Genomic DNA, 23,281 nt, shown 5'->3' on the forward strand with positions numbered 1-23,281 from the left:
AATCAACATGAAATTAAATCCCAAGAAGTGTACGTTTGGTGTGGAAGAAGGAAAATTTTTAGGTCATATAGTTACAGACCGGGGTATTAAAGCTAATCCTAAGAAAATTCAAGCAATTGAAGACATGAAATCGCCGGTCAGCAAGAAAGACGTTCAAAGATTACATGAATGTTTAGCAGCATTAACAAGATTTCTGTCCAGAGCATCTGAAAAGTCGCTTCCATTCATGAAGGTGTTAAAAGGCTGTCTAAATAAAAAAGATTTTGTATGGCCGGCGGAAGCCGAAAATGCATTCCAAGAGGTCAAGCAGTTGTTGAAAACGTTACCCACATTAACAACACCAAAAGAAGGGGAGACCTTAATTTTGTATTTAACTGTCTCAAAAGAAGCAATTAGTTCTGTCTTAATCGCAGAACGGAACGGTGTGCAAATGCCCATATATTTTTTTAGCAAAGTATTGCAGCTCAGTGAAATGAATTATCCACCACTTCATCGCATGGTTTATGCCCTTGTGCATACTGCACAATGTTTACGAAGGTATTTTCAAGGTCATCCTATCTTGGTCTTAACAGATCAACCGTTGAAGCAAATACTCCAGCATCCAGAATCATCTGGTCGTCTAGCAAAATGGGCCATCGAGTTGGGGGAATATGAAATCAATTTTGCTCCCCGAAATGCAGTTAAAGGACAAATTTTTGCAGATTTTAAATCTCCTGGAAACAAATGAAAAAGTGGAATACGACAATAAAATGGCACCACAACAGCATGTGTGGGAATTAAACACTGATGGGGCCTCCAGTGAAGAGGGAACAGGTGCAGGACTGGTTTTAACAAGTCCAGACGGAGAAGAGTATACTTATGCATTAAAATTTTGTTTTTATGCGTCCAACAACGAAGCAGAGTATGAGGCATTACTCTCCGGCTTACGCATAGCAGTAGAAATGGGCATAACAAATTTACGAGCATATGTTGATTCTCAAATTGTAGCCCAGCAGGTTAATGGAACATTTGATGCAAGGGATACATCAATGAGGCAATATGTAAAGTTGGTGGAGGCAATTTCAAAGAAATTTGATATTCTTGAAGTCGTGCAAATCCCTCGAAATAAGAATAAGAAGGCTGGCGTCTTAAGCAAACTAGCTACTTTAACCTTTGATCATTTACACAAACGAGTGTTAGTTGAGGAACTTAAGAAAAAATCAATACATGAAAAACCAATTATGGCGATAGTTGAAGGTACTAAGGAAACTTGGATGACGCCATATTTGAGGTATTTGCATGACGGAGGGTTACCCATTGACAAGGCGGACACCAGACGGATAAGAGTAACAGCACCAACGTATGAAGTAGTTAATGGTGCTCTTTATCGAAAGTCTTACAATGGTCCATTGTTAAGATGTTTAACCAATGATGAAGCATTAAAGGTAGTCAAAGAAATGCATGAATGAGTTTGTTCTCAACACTCCGGCTTTCATACTGTGGCATCACGGATTATGTGGCAAGAATATTTTTGACCTTCCCTTTATCGAGATGTTGCAGATATCATAAAAACATGTGAGAATTGTCATAGGAATGGTACAGTTTAGCGTCTCTCAAAATATGACTTGATACCAGTGTCATCCGCTTGGCCGTTCTGCAAGTGGGCGATAGATATTGTGGGATCATTCAATAGAAGCACTGGCAATGCTAAGTTCTTGGTGGTAGTAATTGATTTTTTCACAAAGTGGGTTGAAGCAAAGGCTTTAGCAAAGATTACAGGAGAAAATGTCAAGAAGTTTGTGTGGCATGATATAGTGTGCCGTTATGGGGTTCCAAATGAAATAGTCAGTGAAAATGGCAAACAATTTGCAGAGAATCCATTTCGAAGTTGGTGTGAAGAGCTAGGAATAAAGCAAAACTTTACATCTGTTGCTCATCTCAAGCGAATGGATAAGTGGAGGTTACCAATAAAGAAATTGTTGTTGGCATTAAGGCACGGTTAGGATTAAGTCAAACTGGTTGGGTGGACGAACTGTCAAATGTGCTATGGGCACACCGGACAACTCCAAAGCGGAGCACGGGGGAAACACCCTTCAGTCTGGTATATGGTACAGAAGCAGTAATACCAGCCAAAATATGTGTCCCAACACAACGCATTATGGCATTTGATATTGAAGCTAATTCTGAAGCATTAAGGGACAATCTCAATTTGTTGGAGCAAAGACGATTGATGGCCGCCATCCGGCAAGCAGATCACAAGCATAAAATGGAAAAATATTACAACAAGAAAGTAAAGCATACACAATTTGCAGTTGGTGATCTGGTGCTACGGGATAATGAGGCAAGCAGGCAAATCAAATTTGGAAAGTTAGCACCAAAATGGGAAGGACCTTATAAGGTCACAAAAGTAAATCAGAACGGATCATACATGCTTGCTGCACCATCCTGCGAGCAATATGAAAGAGCTTGGAATGCAATGAATTTAAAGAAATTTTATGCGTAGTACTATATGCATGGGCGGCTTGATCACCTGTCAAATGCATGAGATATAGTCATAAATGTAAAAATTTCTTTATGAATATGAATAACAGCAATTATTCTTATGGCAATATTTTTCATAAATTTTATCCGGCCAAGGATTTTTTAGCCCAGGTGTCACATAGCTGTGTGTCATCCATACCTGCAGAAAGAAAGATAACCTTTCGGTGGTAGAAGTGCAATCATACTCAAAATGCTTGTATTGATAGTGAGACATGTAGAACTCACTAAAGCATCGAAGCGTTAAAGCGAATCTACAAAAATGTCATGACACAAAACTTATATACACAAGCTACAAAGCAAAATGGATAACGAACAATAGCGTCCTGCAAGATATTTGAAGGCAAAAATAGTTCACAACTTTTCCTCATGAGTTTCATGACGGAAAGCGTATAATGGAAAATACAAATTCAATGTATGAAAGCATAATCGTTGCAAAGTAACATATTAATATTACATGCATTTTTCTCTCTGAATGTGTTAAAAGCTTCAGACATTTTACTAGTAATTATAGCAAGAACAATATTAGAAGATATAAAAAGCATATATAAACATAATATTTCATTCATTTTGAGGGGTGTAATTCAGTACATCGTCTATGGTTACATCCGGCTTTTTACAAAGGATTTCAAGATCAGAAAACCTCATATTCTCTATCAGTGCACCGGCTGCTGCATCAGCTTCTGTCATAGCATTTTCATTGATCTTTGATGTAATAGCTACAGGCATTGGATTTGGAAGTTGTGGTAGTTTCCTCTTCATAAAATTGAAAAAACTTAACCGTTCAGCAGATTTAGCAAAGCGGACGAACTCACGGATCCTGTGAGATAACGCTTGGCAGTTAAAAATAGGGTTAACAAGGGCAGGAATCCCAGCAATTATACGTCTTTCATTATCCTCTTTGGCTTTAAGTTGTTCTTTCAGAGCATTATTCTTCTTTACTAATTCTTCAATCCTGCTTAAGTGTTGATTTTCTCTGAAAGATAGTTCTTTCACTTGTTTACTATATTCTGCCCTCTGCGTGTTACAGTTCTCATAATGCCGCTTCATCATATCATAATCCCTCTTTAAAGATGTAGCTACTTGTTCCAGCTTGGTTATTTTCTCTTTTTCAGCTGATAGTTTCTTATTTGTGGTAATTTCATTACTTTGTAATTCAGATAGGCGTTGAAGATCATTTAATCCAGAAGCAATGTTAAGAATGATATTTTGTGCCTTAACCTTCTTAGCATCTGCATCAAATAGGCTGCTGAAAAATTGGGCTAGTGAAGGACATACCATGGCGTTCAAAAAATTCATGAAATCCTCGTAAGAATGTGGTGGTCCCTTTAGAAAGGAGGAAAGTATATTTGTATCAAGGTTGGGAAGCATAATTTGTTTTTGAGAAGAACTAGTGTCGGCTTCTTGTTGAGCGGATGGCGGAGCGTTTTGACCAGTTCTTCTTCTCTTGGCGGAAGGCGGAAGAGTTACTAGTGTAGTGCCTTGGTGTGATGCAGTAGCTGTTGGAGATAAAGGGAAATTGTTACTTATAAAAGAGTTCCAATACGATTCACAAGATCTCAAAGGTGGCATAATGTATAAAGAGGGGTTTGGATTGTAAAATCCACCAGTACTGGGCCTAAAAGAAACAAATTCAGGTTTTGGTCTAGTATTTTACATAATTTAGTGCTATCATTCTCATTACCCGAGGCACGGCGTTCTCTAGAAGCAATTTGATTCATACCTATGTTCCTCTTCTTCTTCCTCCTCCCTTGCACCATCCTTTTCAGGAATGGGAGTGTCGTCAACAATTTTTTGTGTGGTAAAATTAAGTTGCGAATAAGATAATGATTGCATGGCAGTAAGCGGAGTAATTTCTGCAAAAGTTTAAAAGTCACAGTGGTTAGTTGGATAAACAAAAAGAAGCATCTTATAAAGCATATGTAGCAAAAATAAGCACTTACTCTTTCTCCCAGCAAGAATGCAGGCATAACCTTGTGTAATATCCCAATCCTGGCTTACAGATGTCAATGATAACATATGTTCTCCATACTTGACATCGTTGATTTTTTCCGATTTCAGTTTTTTAAGCAAAGCATTCTCTTTGTTATTTAATCGTGGAAATGTAACTGATATGGGATGAATGTATTGACGCCAAACTCGAACACATGAGTACTTATTATCAATTGAATCTTCATTTATAAAGATAAAAGAAGCGTGCCAATCATGGGAAGGATGATCAAGTGCAGGTCTTAGAAATCCATCAACTTTGTTGAAAGTAACCAACCTTTTTCGTAAGAGGCTATACGTACCAAAGAGCAAAATATCAGAATAGATGGCACTATATTACTCGCATGGCAATACATCTCAAAAATGAGGATTTTTCGAATAGCTGCTGGTTCGAATTGACCAACAGCAACACCATAAAACTTACAGACTTCTAAGAAGAATGGCGTAAATGGCAATCGCAAACAAAAATTGAAGAATGAATGACCATAGACAGTAACCTTGCCTGGAGGGGGTGAGCAGGCCCTAGCATTAGTTGCAGGAATTATTGGATCAAAACCAACTAATCTAGGAAAGTATCGCAATAACAGAGCCAAATATTTATCGTTCACTCTGCTATGAATAGTTGCAACGTCATGTGTTGTCGCCATTAAAGTTTTAATAAAACAGAAAGTAAAGAAGGTATTGATGGTAAAAGATGAAGACTGTAGAAAAAAGCTGTAAAAGTGAAAGATCGATTAGGGTTTTTTGGTGGTTAAAAAGGGAAAAGATGTGACAAGCTGTGATCGGTGGTGATTTTGGGGGTTTAATTTTCAACCGCACACGTGTATGGACACAATTAAAAGGCGAATACAAAGAAATGCCTTTTTACAGCTAGAGGCGCGTGGGGTATTATAGCCATGTAAAAACAATCATCACAATGTCAGTAAAAATCCTTCTGTCATTAATGCTTGAAACATTTTCTCGATGCAAATGGGCAATGTGACGGCTTGTTTGAGATGCGTTATCAAAAGTTTAATAACTTAATCATTTTTCAAATGCTTAAGTCATTAAACTTGGAGGACTTAATGGTGTATCCTATCGTATACATGCATAAGGGCACATAGATCGCATGAAATTAGCATCAGAAACACTGAGAATAATAGTTTTGTGAAACTATCCATCAAGCGCTCTCCGCTGTATAGGCTGCTTCCGTCATGCATAAGCCCTGAAGGCCGCCTAGCGCTTAAGCCCTGGCCGGAGAGCGCCACATTTAGCGCAAACTTCGGATCACAAATAACAGAACGTAACATCATCTGACACGTGTCCCCAAACAATCCGGTGGATCTATCACTATAAATAGACCCCTTGGGTCATTATTTTACACATTCAGACATTCTGACAACTTGTGAGCAGAGACTTCACCTTTCTCTCTCTCACAGTACTTTCTCTCACTAGAAGTCATCCGGCTAACAGCTATACGCTCAACGAATAAAAAATTGATAAACCCACCCCACAAGTTTCTATACTTGTGAACCGGGTCTGCAGTGATTATTTCCCGAGGGTAAAAATCAATCGACAACACTTCCCCACTCTTAGCTAGATCACTTCTAGTATTGTGTTAATACACTAAGCCTTACCTCATAAGGAAATATGTGTTAACAGGCTTCTTAAAACAATTTATGGTTGGCTAGTTTTTAATTGTATCTTTGTATTTATGGCTGGTGAAAACTAAGTAATTCTGTCAGATTGAAACAATTTATGTCATATTATGTTTGTAAGTTGTTAGTGCATCTTTGCAACTTGAAACAATGTAATCGTCCTTTTGGTTATGGTTTTTGATTGGTACCCATGTTCCATTAGTCTATTACAAGTTACTACTTTGTAATATTAACTTTGAACAAATTTATGTTGTTTGCTTTTGGTTGTTTGAACTTGAGATTTGAACTAGAGAATACAAAAATGTTCTATTAAGTCATTGGATCTTCTCATTATAGGACCCTTTTTAAAAAGGTCACAAGTTATCATAAGACCTTTAAAAAAGTATCCTATTAGTTATACCTTAGCGGTTTTATGTAAAAAAAAAAAAAAAAAAAAAAGAGAAAAACCTTTCAGGTTAACACAATGGGTCAAATGGTTGTCATATTGGTATGTAAAGGAGATGTCGTGGGTTCAAGTCCCTGCTCCACTTTGATTGTTTTACTTTTTATAAAACACTTGATTGTTTATTACTAGTTCATGATTTTGGAGTTAATAGGACTAAAAGGTCCTATTTAATCCCATTATAGGACCCTTTTTAAAAATGTCACAATTTATGATAGGACCTTTAAAAAGTGTCATATTAGTTATACCCTTTAGGACCCTAAATAAATTCCGTCAATCAACATATAGGACACCATTAATAAAAGGTCCTATTTAATCCCATTATATGACCCTTTTTAGAAATGTCACAAGTTATGATAGGACCTTTAAAAAGTGTCCTATTAGTTATACCTTTTAGGACCCTAAGTAAATTCCGTCAATCAACATATAGGACACCATTAATAAAAGGTCCTATTTAATCCCATTATAGGACCCTTTTTAAAAAGGTCACAAGTTATGATGGGACTTTTAAAAAGTGTCCTATTAGTTATACCTTTTAGGACCCTAAGTAAATTTCGTCAATCAATATATAGGACACCATTAATAAAAGGTCCTATTTAATCCCGTTATAGGACCCTTTTTAAAAATGTCATAAGTTATGATAGGACATTTGAAAAAGTGTCCTATTAGTTATACCTTTTAGGACCCTAAATAAATTCCGTCAATCAACATATAGGACACCATTAATAAAGGTCCTATTTAATCCCATCATAGGACCCTTTTTAAAAGGTCACAAATTATGATAGGACCTTTGAAAATGTGTCCTATTAGTTATACCTTTTAGGACCCTATGTAAATTCCGTCAATCAACATATAGGACATAGTTACTAAAAGGTCCTAAAAGGTAGTCTGTTAGGACCCTTTCCATAACCCTGTTAGGACCCTGAAATAATGGTCCTAATATGTAGTTTTTTAGGACCTTTGCATTTTTGACCAAATAAATATTGGTCCTATAAGCCCGTTTTTCTTATAGCGTGTTGAGTGAACATTGGTCACAAACGGAAGGAGTATGTCGGGTCAAGTTGACAAAACATTATGTAAACTAACAATCATTTCATCATACTAATGAGATCATACCAATCTAAACATTATACAGCATTACAGTTGATATACTGAAAGTAAAGCAGATAGAAACCTAATAGGTACCTAAACAGTTGATATAACTTAAGCCAAGAGCAACAATCAAACAAGAACATGCAATAGGTTTGGGTCACACAGTTAAGGCACTAACTAGATCTTAATAGCTCCTAAGAGGTCTATTTGAAACAATTAATAGGTATACTAGGTCATTCATGTCTTAATTCCTAAGTTCCGTGTCCTAAAAGCGCATTAGATGCCTCTCGGGAACTCCGACCATACCGAGTTCATAGAATCTTCAGGTACAGTATAACCAAGGGTCTTAATCCTATGAAGTAGCTAAGTTCGTATAGGTAGACAAGTCCTAATCACAACCTAGGTTTGTCAATCCTTAAGATGCTAGGATACAGATCTATCGGGGTCACAAAGTCAGTATAACAACAGTAATCTTACTAATTTAACATAATTACGCAAACCCAAACTTCTATCATGGCAACATACAGATTGATTAAGCTAACATGGTAATATCGGAATGCATTATTAAACATAAATGATAACAATACATGTTTAACTAATAAGACAAGCGTTTCGGATAAAAACCTGAAAAGGCTGAAGAAATTTGCCCGAGATCGCAGGGACTCGCCGGGATATCCTCCGGAAAATAAAAGCTAAGCTAACTACTACTAAAAACTAACTAAAATACTTGAAAATCTAAATTGAAGTACAAATTGAGTGTGTGTAAAAATGAATGCAAATGACCCCTTAAATAGGCAAGGTTTTTGCTGTCATACGGCTGGCAGGCCGTATGACAAGCGGTATGGCCTGCCCGTATGGCATGGAAAACTGTTTTATGTGGCCGGATGCTGGCATGCCGTATTTGATTGTGGGAAATCCGTATGGCCAGCTGGATGGCATGCCGTATGGCCCCTCTGGTCTGCTATTTTTCCGGGATCGTAACTTGGTTTCCTGGTTTGTAACTTGTCTTTCACTGTTTTCGCTCTAGAATCTTCGTTTTAGCTTCGATTTTCTTGATTCTTTTTGCATCGCCTTTGTAATTACTTAGTCTACAAAACCAACCAGAAAAGCGATTATTTTGCCGACAAAGTTTGGAACTTTATTGATTTAGGGCTTAGTATCGGGAGTAAAAACGTGACTTTTTGGCCGACATCACAGCCGCCGACAGAACTATATTCTTTCCAAATTTTACAGAAACCTAATTGTTCTATACTCCGCCGCCGACTAGCCATTGAGAGTCACCGGCTTGGAGTGTTTAACATACGAATTTTCTAAAAAGCCATAGACAATAGTCAAATAATTTCTGGATTTTTAGGGTTTTTGGTCGCTGACTATTTCCACCCAGCCGTCGTCCCAACTTAAACAAAAGTTAGTCCGAATGTTCAAGGTTCACCAGTGCAATTAAACACTAGAAATGAATAAACACATAAAATGCATAACTAAAAGCATAATTAAATAAGGGAAGAGCAATTATCGAATTGATAGACAAGGTACATGAAAAGAGAACTTCAAACTTGTGTTAATCTTCAAATAGTAGTCGGCGGAAAAACTTGGGCCGCCGGCCTAAGTGTCTTGTTGACCAAGGTCTTTGACTGCGTTAAAATTCGAAATTTTTTTAGTCAGTCGCCGGCCTAAATACTCCATCTACTTTCCTAAAAGTGGTTTTGGGCCGCCCAACCCATCTTTAAGAGTTGTGGATCTTCATCTTACAAAAACAAATGTTAATAAGTATCTCTATTATAAGTAAGGATCTTAATAAAATAATGTTGATGTTTATTTATATGTAAGTGAGTATCCACGATATAATAAATGTACCCATACCATATTATTGCGGATGTGTACTTTGATCATTTTACGGCTCTATTGAGTCGACAGCAATCGTCAATTTATTGGGGACTTGACTAACTCTTAGAGCCTAAATTAAATTCCAGACAGGATTTAAAATCCATGAAAATTTGATTCTATTATTTTCATGGCATCTTTTATTATTTTTATCTTAGTATTTTTTAAAAAAAAAACTTTTTCCTACTTAAAGGTCAGAGGTTCTCTCGAAAGCAATCATTTATCTGTCGAATAAAGAGAGGGATGACTTTCTCTACTCTTGAGAATGCTTCACTCTGAGTGGAAAAATAACTTGTCTTTATTCTCGGATAAGGGAAAGATTATCTACATATCACCTCCTCCATACACTACTTATGTGATATTGAGTTTTGTTGTTGTCGTTGTTGTGTACTTTGATCATAGTAACATTTGTATATATTCTTATGAAGATATTCGAAAAAAAATTAAAATAGAAAACTGTTATAATTCAGTAGGCTTATAACTACCTTTAGTGACATGTTATAATTTAGTAGGCTTATAACTACCTTGAGTGACGTGTTATAATTCAGTAGGCTTATAACTACCTTTAGTGACGTAGTTTTTGACTGTGGACTATTGATAATTATTAGAAGATATATATATATATATATATATATATATATATATATATATATATATATATATATATATATATATATATATAGTATATATGAAATATATATATCAGAAGTGCAAGTTTACATCGTTCCATATTTATACCATAATAATTTACTGTACAAATAGTAATAATATTGAAATATTCGTCATCCGTTATTGACTTTGATATCATAACACTCCCCCTTGGATGATATTTTATTAGAGAGTAACTAGTACTGCCTCGTTAAAAACCTTACTAAAGAAAACCCAGTGGGGAAAAAACTTTAGCTAAGGGAAAAAGAGTGCAGCATTGAGTTGACTCCCCCTCAAGTAGACATCGTTTGAGTTGTTACATTTTTCGAACATGTCTCATGCCAATATTATGAACGTGTGTTTTAAAAGTAGCAGTTGGGAGTGCTTTGGTAAAAAGATCAGCAGAGTTTTTACTGGATTGAACATATCTCATTTCAATCTGATTGTCCTTAATGAGATCTTGAGTGTATGAGAAGAATTTAGGAGGTATGTGTTTTGTCCGGTCACTTTTGATATACCCTTCTTTCATCTGTGCTATGCAAGCTGCATTATCTTCAAAGATAGTTGTTGGGCTTTTATCGCGTTCTAGTCTACAAGAATCAGTAATGAGTTGTGTCATTGATCTCAACCAAAAACATTCTCGAGTGGCTTCATGTAATGCAATCACTTCGGCATGATTTGATGATGTTGCAACAAGTGTTTGTTTTTGAGAACGCCATGATATTGCGGTACTTTCATTTAGGAATACATATCCATTTTGAGATTTAGCTTTATGTGAATCAGATAATAACCTGCATCTGCATAACCAACTAAATCTTGTTTTGAATCGTTAGAATATAATAATCTCAAATCAGCAGTTCCTCGAAGGTAGCGAAATATGTGTTTGATACCATTCCAGTGTCTTTTGGCAGGTGCTGAGTTGAACCTTGCTAACAAATTCACTTCAAAAGAAATGTCAGGTCTTGTACAATTTGTAAGATACATAAGAGCTCCAATTGCACTAAGATATGGCACTTCTGGTCCCAGGATATCTTCATGATCTTCACAAGGACAAAATGGATCAGTGTCAACATTAAGTGATCTAATAACCATAGGAGTACTTAATGGTTTTGCCTTGTCCATATTGAAACGTTTTAAAATCTTTTCTGTATAAGTTGTTTGATGTACAAGTAAACCATTAGGCATATGCTCATTCTGCAAACCAAGGAAATACTTGATTTTTTCGAGATCTTTCATTTCAAATTCTTTCTTTAGAAGTTGAATGGCTTCATGGATCTCTTTATTTGTACCTATGATATTAAGATCATCGACATAAACGGCTATGATCACATATCCGGATGTTGTTTTCTTAATGAATATACATGGGCAAATAAGATTATTTGTATACCCTTTGCTTATCAAGTAATCACTTAATCGTTTATACCACATGCGACCCGATTGTTTCAACCCATATAAAGACTTTTGTAACTTGATTGAGTACATTTCTTTGGGTTTTGCATTGGTTGCTTCTGATACCTTAAATCCTTCAGGTATCTTCATATATATATCATTATCAAGTGATCCATATAGATAAGCAGTCACAACATCCATGCGATGCATTTCTAAATTTTTAGAAACTGTCAGGCTGATTAAGTATCTAAAAGTAATTGCATCCATAAGAGGAGAATAAGTTTCTTCATAATCAATTCCCGGTCTTTGAGAAAAACCTTGAACTACAAGTCTAGCTTTATACCTTGTAACTTCATTTTTCTCATTTCTTTTTTGCACAAAAACCCATCTATATCCCACAGGTTTCACATCTTTAGGTGTGAGAATGATAGATCTGAAAACTTTTCTTTTATTGAGCGATTCAAATTCAGCTCATATTGCTCCTTTTCAATGATCCCAATCATGTCTATTTTGACATTCCATGACAGATTTTGGTTCTGGATCATCATCATCATTCATGATGTCATATGCAACACTATATGAAAATATCTCATCAAGATTTTTCATTTCATTTCGGTTCCGTAATATTTTTGAATGTGCATAATTAATTGAAAATTCCGTATTGACATCATCAATCTCTTCTGCAGAATGAGTATTGATTTGTAATTCTTCTTGAACACTTTCTTTTACCTCATTATCAGCTGATTTTCTTTTTCGAGGATTTTTATCTTTGGAACCAATTGGTCTCCCACGTTTCTGGCGTGGCAAAGACTCAAGAGCGACATTATTGCCAGCTTTTGGAATTTTAATTCGAACTGGAACATTTGCTGCTGGTATATATGATTTAGTCACTCTTTTTGTATCTGTAAATGCATCATGCAATTTATTCGTAAGTTCTTGCATATGCATTATTTTTTGAACTTCGATCTGACATTCTTTTGTGCGAGGATCTAGATACATTAATTGAGGTTCACACCATGAAACATCATTTTCTTTATTTTTTATTTCTCCCCCTAATCTAGGGAACAATGTTTCATTAAAGTGACAATCAGCAAAACGTGCTGTAAAAACATCACCCGTCATGGGTTCAATATATCTTATGATTGAAGATGTTTCATATCCAACATATATTCTCATCCTTCTTTGAGGACCCATTTTAGTGCGTTGTGGTGGTGCGATAGGAACATAAACCGCACAACCAAATGTTCCAAGGTGGGAAATATTTGGCTGATTGCCAAAAGCAAGTTGCAAGGGAGAATATGTATGACTTGCACTTGGTCTAATGCGAATTAATGATGCAGCATGTAAAATTGCATGACCCCATACAGATACTGGGAGTTTTGTTCTCATTATCAATGGTCTAGCTATTAATTGCAATCGCTTGATTAGTGATTCGGCTAAACCATTTTGTGTATGCACATGGGCAACATGATGTTCAACAACAATCCAATAGACATGCAAAAATCATTAAATGCTTGAGATGTAAACTCACCAGCATTATCCACTCTCACCCTTTTAATAGTATAATCAGGGAAATGTGCTCTCAATTAATAATTTGAGCAAAAAATTTTGAAAATGCCACATTTCGACTTGATAATAGATAAACATGAGACCATCTACTAGATGCGTCTATTAGGAACATGAAATATCTAAATGGTCCACATGGTGGATGAATTAGTCCACATATATCACCTTGAATTCTTTCAAGAAACATTGGTGATTCTTTTTCAACCTTAAGAGGTGATGGTCTTATTATTAATTTTTCAAGTGAGCATGATGTACATGGGATAAGTGCATCATGAGGGATCTTTTGATCCATCAATGGATGTCCATGTGTATTTTGAATTATTCTTTTCATCATTGTTGATCCTGGGTGACCTAATCTTTCATGCTACAGATTGATCATTACAGGATCACATGCCTTTTCATTAACTACCATGTGTGCTTCTGGTACATTTATATATGTATAATGTAAACCAGAACTAAGTCTTGGTAGTTTTTCAATCGCATGCTTCTTGTCAGTGATACTTAAGTATTTATCATTTTTTGTAGTCACTGACTGATAATCATATCCATTTTGGTATATGTCAGAGAAGCTTAACAAATTTCTCTTTGACATGGGAGAAAATAAGGCATTTTTATCAGAAAATTTGTACCATTTGGTAACATGAATTTTTCCTTTCCCATTCCTTTTATTAAATCTGCAAGACCTGATATAGTATGTACCGTTCCTCCCGTTGCTTTAAATTTAGTGAAATATTTTTTAGATTTGAGTATAGTGTGTGTGGTACTACTGTCTGCAATACGAAGATCCCCACCATTTGACTGATTTTGCAGTAGTGCACATCATGAACTTCAAAATATGAGAAACAAATAATGAGTACATATTTCATCAATATATTACATTCAAAAATATGATATAAACGAAAGTACATAATAAGGAAAGATATAGTAAAGTAGATATGGTATAGATCGTAAATCTATATCCATTTATTTGATATTGACATATAATATAAAATTTATTCATTAAAGTAGTCACTTGTTGGCTCAGTGATTTTTGTATCAAGGTCATCCACAAGGTTTGCCTCTTTTCCTTTTCCCTTTAGGGATTCTTGATATTGATTAACAGAATATTGATTTGTTCGACAGTTCTTAGACCAATGTCTAATTTTACCACATCGATAACAAGAATCTTCAATATTATTTGAAGAGCTTCTTTCAACATTATGATTTGTGGGATTGTATGGTAGTTGAAATTTATAATTTTGTGGATTATTATTTCTTTGTTCACGACCACGACCACCGTAAACATTACGACCACGACCACCACCACGACCATTACCATAAGGGTGATTTCGAACATAGTTATGATTTTTATTATTGTTATGGTAATTTCCATGATGATGGTTTTGGCCAATATGACCAAAACCTCGCCCACGTCCTCGTCCAGGTGCATTTCTTTTTTTATTATTATTATTGTTAATAGCATTAGCTTCAGGGAATGCTAGCGCACCCGTAGGACGTGATTCTTGATTCTTCATTAGTAATTCTTTATTCACTTCTGCAACTAAGAGATAAGTTTGAAGTTTGGAAAAAGTTTTGTAATTCTGCAATCTTAAATTTTCTTGTATAGTTATGTTTGCAGAATGCATTGTGGAGAAAGTTTTCTCCATCATATCAGCATCACTTATTTCTTGACCACAGAATTGAAGCTTTGAACGGATCTTGAACATGGCCGAACTGTATTCACTTATCTTTTTAAAATCTTGGAACCATAGATTTCTCCATTCTTCCCTCGCAGCTGGGAGTAATATTTCCTTTTGATTATCGAATCTACTCTTGATACTTTTCCATAAAACATGTGGATCTTTGATAGTGAGATACATATGTTTTAAGGTGATATCAATATGTTTGCGAATAAAAGCAATTGATTTTAATTTATCTTGATCAGAACAAGTATTGTTTTCTTTTAAAGTTTCTAGAATACCCAATGATCCAAGATTTATTTCTACATCCATGACCCATGATGTGTAGTATGTTCCCGATACGTCTAGGGCATCAAACTCAAGTTTTGATAAGTTTGACATTTTCTATTTTCAGAAAGCTGAACAACATAAATTATAATCATAATCAATTTCTAACAACATGAAATTAGAATCATTTTAAATTCATAAGTAGCAAACAACAGAATAATGGTATGATTACAAATAATAAAACCACAACGGAAGGATAGAATATAGGTTCACCTGGTGGTATATTAGCAACAATGATGATAGTTAATATGACCAATACAATAGGAAAAATATCCTTGTGTGAATCATCTTTACAAAAACTTTTGTTAGTGGTAATCTGAGAAAATGAAGATTGAATTGTGAAAATGTGAAAAACGGAGATGTTTATTTTATATTTGAAAAATATAGTCGTTGTAATGTCGTCAGTTGACGTTAACGACTGTTATGTACTCGTTATATTAATAATAATTTTAATAAAAGAATTTTATTAGTATAAATATGATTACTATAAAATACATTTAGTATAAATACGTTTAGTATAAATACGAAGATTAAGAGAATAAACATATTATGCATAAATAATAAATTTAAGAATAAACTTTAGTATGCATGAGATAAATAATGATTAATTGCATAAGTAATCATAAATGTTAGATAACATAAATATAAATGTTAGTGAAGTTAATAAGAGTTAGATTACAGAAATATAATTCAGGCGTTATAACCGACCATATATAACATAAATATAAATGTTAGTGAAGTTAATAATAGTTAGATTACAAAAATATAATTCAGGCGGTATAACCGACCATATATAATATAAATGTTAGTTATGATGATAATAATATTTACCTTGATTAGTGACTTGTGCTTGCTTAGATAAACCTTGATTATACGGAGCACTTCGTGCTGATAACGTGTTATAATTCAGTAGGCTTATAACTACCTTTAGTGACGTGTTATAATTCAGTAGGCTTATAACTACCTTTAGTGACGTGTTATAATTCAGTAAGCTTATAACTACCTTTAGTGACGTGGTTTTTGACTGTGGACTATTGATAATTATTAGAAGATATAAAGAGAGAGAGAGTATATATGAAATATATATATATATATATATATATATATATATATATATATATATATATATATATATATATATATATATATATATATATATATATATATATCAGAAGTGCAAGTTTACAAGTTTACATCATTCCATATTTATACTATAATAATTTACTGTACAAATAGTAATAATATTAAAATATTCGTCATCCATTATTGAATTTGATATCATAATAAAAAGGGGGCTGATTCGTACACCACCAAATTTAACCATACACCACCAAATATGCATTACAGTGTTGTACAGTATAATGTTTTAATGCACCTTTAGTGGTGTATGGCTAAAATCTAATGGTGTACTAATCAACTCCCTAACAAAAACAATGAAGTTAAGAAATATATTCCAATTTCCAACATCGAACGTGGGCATCATAAGAGTTGAGCAGCAACTTGCATCAAATTCTTTTAACACATTGAAATAAATGAATAAATAAATAAATAAATCTAACTCAAATAAACCTAACTCGACATGGTAAAATAAAAGGTTGATTGACACATAGCATTATTTATGTTTCACCATAAAAAGAATCTTTTTCTTTTGAACTGAAAGTTAATAAAAATAAAATAAACAAAAAATCAGTCTTCCCTCTCACAACAGAGGCCTATTGCACAGTAGTTTTTACCCAAAATACAAACCACTCCCCTTTCCCCCAATTCACCAATCATCATTTACATTCACCTCAAAAATCTTTAAAATCTTATTCCAACCTATGAAATCTCCCCTGCATTTTCATGGGTTTTTTCTTTTTATAAGTTTAAATTTTTATTAAAAAAAGATTCATCACCTCCATTAACTAATAGTAATAATAATCATCATCATCATTTTCTTGTTGTTGATCTGGGTAAAAGAATGAATTGGGTAAATGGGTGTTCTTGTCTCCTTTGATTCTGGTTAGGGTTTCCTTTTTAAGTAATTGTTTACCAACTAAAAATAGCAAAAAAAATAATGCAATCTTTTTTTGTTCCTTACCACCAAAGATAAATAATTCCATTTATAATAAGACCCCTCATTTATATGCCGGTTTATTCTCTGTTCTTTTCTTGAAAAAACTTGCTATAATTTGTTTCTGTAATTTATTTAATTATATATTTCACACTCAATTTGTGAGTGGTTATGAGCTGCAAAAGACTAATGATGGCTAGGGAAAAAATACAAATTAAAAAGATTGATAATGCTACAGCAAGACAAGTAACTTTCTCAAAGAGAAGAAGAGGGTTGTTTAAGAAAGCTGAAGAGCTTTCTGTACTTTGTGATGCTGATGTGGCTCTTATTATCTTCTCTTCAACTGGCAAGCTTTTTCATTATTCTAGCTCAAGGTGAAAACTTTTTTTTTTTTAGATATATGGTGTTTCAAGATTTGTTTCCTTTTTGGGTATAAAGCTTCTAATGGAAGGATTTTATTAGAATTATTTATCATCTCATCTCATACTATTGAACTTGGAATTTAATTTTATACTAAGGATGTTTATATTGTCAAAAGAATCACTTTTTTATTATCATTTTCTTGTGAGTTTGTAAGGTGAGATGGTTTTTTAGTTCTTATAAACATGAAAGTTTATCCTTGTTATGGCTATCTAATGTGGATCTATGTTATTATTATCTACATATTCTAAACCTTAAAATGGTGTTACTGTTGCATTTGGTCTGAATGGTAATTTAACAAATTTTTATCTATACTGCACCCAGTCGATTGTCTCACGAAAAGTCATTTTTTTGATCTTGGAAGTTTAAAGGCCAATTTTGGTTGATGGGTAGTTCTTCACTGCTTGTATTACAGATAAAATGTTTTAATCGGCAGTTTTTATGCCAATTCGAACTAATACATCGCTTGATTAATGTCAATGTTAGACTACGAATCATGACTCGAAGAGGTAAAACTTTGTTTTCTTTTTGAGTTGGCTGAAGTAAAATCTTTATCAAATTTATATTTTCTCAAAAAACCACATCTTGAGAGACTTTATTGTTCAAATTTTATATAGATGACTTGAATTGAGGGATTCTAGTTATATATGTTGGTGAAGTCTCTACTTCGTGACCAGCGATAGCTAGTCCTTTTCTACAAACCTTTTGTTAAGTGACTTTTGTTTATACACAAATTAGATCGAAATAGAGTTTATAAAACATAATACAGATCTCTTGTTAGTCTGCTTATGAATTATAAAGTGTTTGTTACATATTTTTGTTATACTTCAGATTTTGTTTACAATTCAGTGAGATAAAAACAATTTCTGAATCATCTACACTATTATAGTTCTTGTGTAGTTATTATGCAATACAAATTTGTGGGGTCATAGAGTGATTTTGGTTTTAATAACATTCATACATCTAATAAATTGAAATCTATTTCAGTGTTTATATCAAGCTAACAATCAGTTATTAGATATGAAGGTGACGATTAAAGCCTTTAATGGTGACCCAACACACGAACACCTCTTATATGCTATATTTAAAACGCACTGGTTTCATGGAGAAATTGGTAGAAACATAGTTCCTAAGTCCACAAATTGAATCTCCTTTTCTTGTAAAACTGTTTATACCTGCGACCTTAAAGAGTCGAAATTGATGAGTTATTAAATACGTAACCTCAAAGTTCACAAATAGCTATTTGTTTATGTTGATATATTTGGAGATATAGTCATTTGAGAAGTGATAGGCTTGAATATTTAATGTCAAAACTGGAGTGTAACTTTGGGATTTCGTAAGTGTTGAATTCATGTCACTCTATCTATGCATAAATATAGTACATTGATCTGAATGATTTGACATCAAAAACTAAAACAATTATGTTGCCTACTTTATCACATATATAATATATATTGTAGCTAGGGTATGTCCCTAGTCGTCGTCCTTTGTACCCCGCCAATAATTTTGTCCTTTGTTTTACTAATCTGTTGTAATGTATTTCAGCATGACGAAAATACTTGAACGACATAGCCTGCATTCGAAAAATCTCGAGAAACTTGACCAACCATCGCTTGAACTGCAGGTCATAATTAAGCTTATATCATTCTTTGATCGTTTCTTATTTAACTTTTAAGTTATTTATATTAATAATTGTATGTGGGTGAGCTTATTGCAGTCAGTTTTGCTATAGAAACTACTACAATAATGAATTGAATTTAGTCAGTTAGAGATTTTTATCTGTTCATGTGAAAATATTGAAAATAATGTTATGCAGCTAGTTGAAGACGCTAATTACGCCACATTAAGCAAAGTAGTTTCTGAGAGAACTCTGCAATTAAGGTGCGTTCGATCTCATTAATTGACATATTCTTAATTAGTTATAATGCTTCATCTATATGCTTATGGATTTTGATATGATCCACCATGAAAATCAGGAGGTTGAGGGGGGAGGAGCTCCATAATCTAAGTATCGATGAGTTGCATCAACTTGAAAAGTCTCTTGAATCCGGATTGGGCCGTGTTGTTGCAAAAAAGGTTAATTTTAATTTGCTTGAAATATTGTTTAGATCTTTTATATGTTAGTCAAATAACAAAACAGTCTTTACATTTCAGTTTGTAATTGATTGGATGTTAATGTTATTCAGGGTGAGGTAATAATGAACGAGATTAATCGTCTTCAAGAAAAGGTAAGAACTGCAATCTACTTATACTATCAATTTTGCAACTCATAAAGATCAAATGCTCATATTGCTTGGTGTGATAATGCAGGGAATGCAACTTAAGGAGGAGAATGACCGCCTTAGACAAGAAGTATATTCGTGTCTTATATAAGCTTTTGTTATTTTCTGTTGCTCTTTATAGTGTTATACCTCTATTTTTCGATAACATTTTATTTGAATTATACGTGGAATGAAGATGATGGAGGTATCTAATGCTCGGAAACAAATTCATACTGATACCGAGATTGTAATTGGTGAATACGACCAGTCATCTGAATCTATTACTAACATTTCCGACTCTGCTGGTCCTTCACAAGACAATGGGAGCTCCTACACTTCCCTCAAGTTGGGGTTAGTATATCTTCTTGCCCTCAACATTTATGACTCGTATTTCTTTATAATTAATAAAGAAGAAAGCAAATAACCGTCCCAAGGTAGCCCAGTGGTTGGGGCCCGATATCCTTGCAAGAAGTCTCAAGTTCAAATCTTAAGGGTGGCTAGGGAAGGGTTGGAAACAGGCAGGGAATATTCGTGATGTGTTGCGTACAGTAGAGAGTATGGGTTGGATTCCTCTCCCTCGCGAATAACCCGAACAGGGAAAACCTTAGAGGAAAAGAAGAAAGCAAACATAACGAGACAAAATAATTGTAATGAAAATAAGATCGGGTAGCGACTTACAAATTACCTTAAACGTGTAAACAAGTAAACGGATAATGTTTTCCCTGTTCAGGCTTCCCGGGGAAGGGAGTTTTTTTATTTGAACGGCAAATTTTCACATCGAATACTCTCATTTGCGACCCACACACGCTAGGTAGGAAACTCCAAGGATTGACCCGGGTTGCTTGGCAACTAATCGCGGGTTCCGGGTTGTTTGGCAACTAATCGCGGAAAAATCCCGGAGAAAACCTCCCCCTTATCGGAATTGAACCCGGGTTGCTTGGCAACTAATCGGGGAAGGGAGTTTTTACTCGTGTATGGGTTATCCCGTGACTGTTTCCAACCCTTATCCCTAGCCACCACAAGACATTGTCGTAAATGTTGATTGAGTCTACCAACGCGTCAAATGGGTATGGTTTTGAGTGTAGTAAATATCTAAAATGACTGTTTGGTTTGAGGTGCAGGCTACCTTACAGAGGCTGAATGGGGGAGCTATTAGGATTTATGTAGTATGAAGAATGTAAATGAAAGCTAAGATCATTATGCTATGATGATAATGCTAATGAATATTATGGCTTTGACAATATTGTAGCTGGTAACCATTTGTGATCCTACTTATTATATCTTGATTGACCCAAATAATATATGGGGATTATATATTAATGATTTATCTATATGTTCTGAATTGTTTTTTTTTTTTTTTTAGAACAGCAACATTTTATTAAAAAAAAACCCTTTCTAGCAAGCTACTAGAAGAGGAAACAAAAGAGAATTACAAAGGCTTTAAAAGCCAAATGTTCCAAGATAAATTACATTTGCCTCTATATTTTAACCACATATAGGAAAACGTACGAATTTGATCAAATATAGAGCTTTTCCTTAACCGACTTGCATTGAAGACAACATCATTCCGAAAATGCCAAATCATCCACAAACAAGCCGAAACGATGGAATATATTATCTTCTTACTTTGTGCGTCCGCAACATATGCTTCATACCATAGCTTCCAATCATTCCAAGAATTACAAATAGGCATTATGTTACCTATCCAAATACGAATTAGTCTCCAAATGCTGGAAGCAAACTCACACTGATAAAATAGATGCTCCATTGTTTCCAAGTGTAACGAACAAACAGGACAATAAATAGATGGGATGTCAACTCCACGCAATGATAAATTAACACGATCCGGGAGTCTATTTAAAACAGAACGCCACATAAAAATATTCAGCTTTGTTCTGAATTGTTGCCAAAGATTCTGTTATCTGACCTTGGTGGAACGATGTGTGTTGAGTACTACTTGAAAACCTAAGACGAAATTATTTGCTTGCGAAAAGTTATGCACAGTGCTACTTTTTGTTAGTGTGTCTAAAACAACACAAGTTATTTGTTAAGTTTATAGTTTTGATTAGACTAAACTAGTCCGGACCGGCCCGTGCTTTGCGGCGGGGGCTTTCGGGCTGCGTATTCATATTTAAAGTAGCGCGTTGTGTATTTACAAAGGGGAACACGGCCCATGTGTTAAGCGCCGTTTTAGATGTCGTTGTGTTAAGCGTTTTTTTAAAAAGTATCCGTTTCGAACGTAGTTAGTTTTGTTTTGTTCAATAAATTTTTTCAAGTGTAACGGTGTTGTCGGAAAATTTAACTCGCGGCGAGCAGAAAGATACGGGCTGTCGTTGTGTTTAGCTTTTTTTTAAAGTGTCCATTTTGAACGTGGTTAGTTTCGTTTTGTTCATAAAATTATTTCGAGTCTGACGCTGCCGTCGAAAAAATTTAACTCGTGGCGAGCGGGAAGATACAGATTGTCGTTGTGTTTAGCGTTTTTTTAAAAATTGTCCGTTTCGCGTATAGTTAGTCCCGTTGGGTTCGTAAGATTTTTCGTAATTGAACGGTGGTCTCGAAAAAATTTAACTCGCACCGAGCGAGAAGATAGAGCCCGTTATAAATTCGGGTGAAATTAGTTTCTTTTATTTTAATAAAATTATATATTTATATTTTTAACCCCTGAGAAAATATAAACTTGAGGGGTCGTTCTGTAAATATAGGCAAAGTTGAGAGACCGTTTGTAATGTGAACCTAAACTCAAAACTAGAATCCATTATAACTAAAACTACATACAATTCCACCACAATTAATATATAAGGGTTAAAATTATCAAAATCGGGCTTATGTTTGTCAGTTTTAATCGTTTGAGTCCCTATTTTTATAAAGACTAAAATAACTAACACATGAACGAATTTGATAATTTAGTCTTTTGATTATTTTATTTATATTTATGTTGTCACCCCTAATTTCGTAAATGTTGGTTTCTCTCATTTCGAAAATGCTTTTGCTAAAGAAAATGTGTTATAAAGTAGTTTGGTGTCAAATTATAAATATAAAAAATCAAGGATAGAAAGTGCAATTTATAAGAGAACAAACAACTAAAACCCTGTTGCAACCAAATACGTACACAAAACATTTGCACCAATAAACACAACACTAACGACATACCTAAACATTAAAACAATCGCAATACACCAATTGACTAACGAAACACGCGAGACATACCTAACTAAAACTCCACTTTTCAACCACTCCAAAAGACGATTCTTCAAAAACAACGAAAGTTCAAAATCAAATGAAGGATGGTTGAAACCTGAAGACGAATCCACCGCAAACCACAACCAGAACTCTGACAAGAAATTATCTAATCTACGCCGAAAAGCCACTAAATCACCACC

The 23,281-nt window shown here is 34.4% G+C and overlaps 1 protein-coding gene across 2 annotated transcripts; it reads left to right on the forward strand.

Annotated features, from left to right (window-relative positions):
- Positions 1-16,882: 16,882 nt before the first annotated feature.
- On the forward strand, positions 16,883-21,234 carry LOC139857740 (MADS-box protein SVP-like). 2 transcript variants are annotated; one of them, XM_071846568.1, is made up of 8 exons: positions 16,883-17,594; positions 19,186-19,264; positions 19,457-19,521; positions 19,617-19,716; positions 19,827-19,868; positions 19,951-19,992; positions 20,098-20,252; positions 21,017-21,234. In XM_071846568.1, exons 1-8 carry the CDS (start codon positions 17,392-17,394, stop codon positions 21,039-21,041), a joined length of 711 nt encoding a protein of 236 aa, XP_071702669.1. In that variant the 5' UTR covers positions 16,883-17,391; the 3' UTR covers positions 21,042-21,234. The 2 variants fall into 2 exon arrangements, with proteins under 2 accessions (XP_071702669.1, XP_071702671.1); XM_071846570.1 differs by having other exon boundaries at positions 21,023-21,234.
- The last annotated feature ends 2,047 nt before the right edge of the window (positions 21,235-23,281 follow it).

Source organism: Rutidosis leptorrhynchoides, chromosome 7 (genome assembly GCF_046630445.1).
Source record: "Rutidosis leptorrhynchoides isolate AG116_Rl617_1_P2 chromosome 7, CSIRO_AGI_Rlap_v1, whole genome shotgun sequence".
In the NCBI taxonomy this organism is placed as follows: Eukaryota; Viridiplantae; Streptophyta; class Magnoliopsida; order Asterales; family Asteraceae; genus Rutidosis; species Rutidosis leptorrhynchoides.

Excerpts from the sequence above, each read along its gene's own strand:
- LOC139857740 (XM_071846568.1), top strand. The coding sequence starts at position 17,392 with ATGAGCTGCAAAAGACTAATGATGGCTAGGGAAAAAATACAAATTAAA. Across the intron at positions 19,265-19,456 it reads AACCATCGCTTGAACTGCAG|CTAGTTGAAGACGCTAATTA; the intron begins GTCATAATTAAG and ends AATGTTATGCAG. Across the intron at positions 19,717-19,826 it reads GCCGTGTTGTTGCAAAAAAG|GGTGAGGTAATAATGAACGA; the intron begins GTTAATTTTAAT and ends AATGTTATTCAG.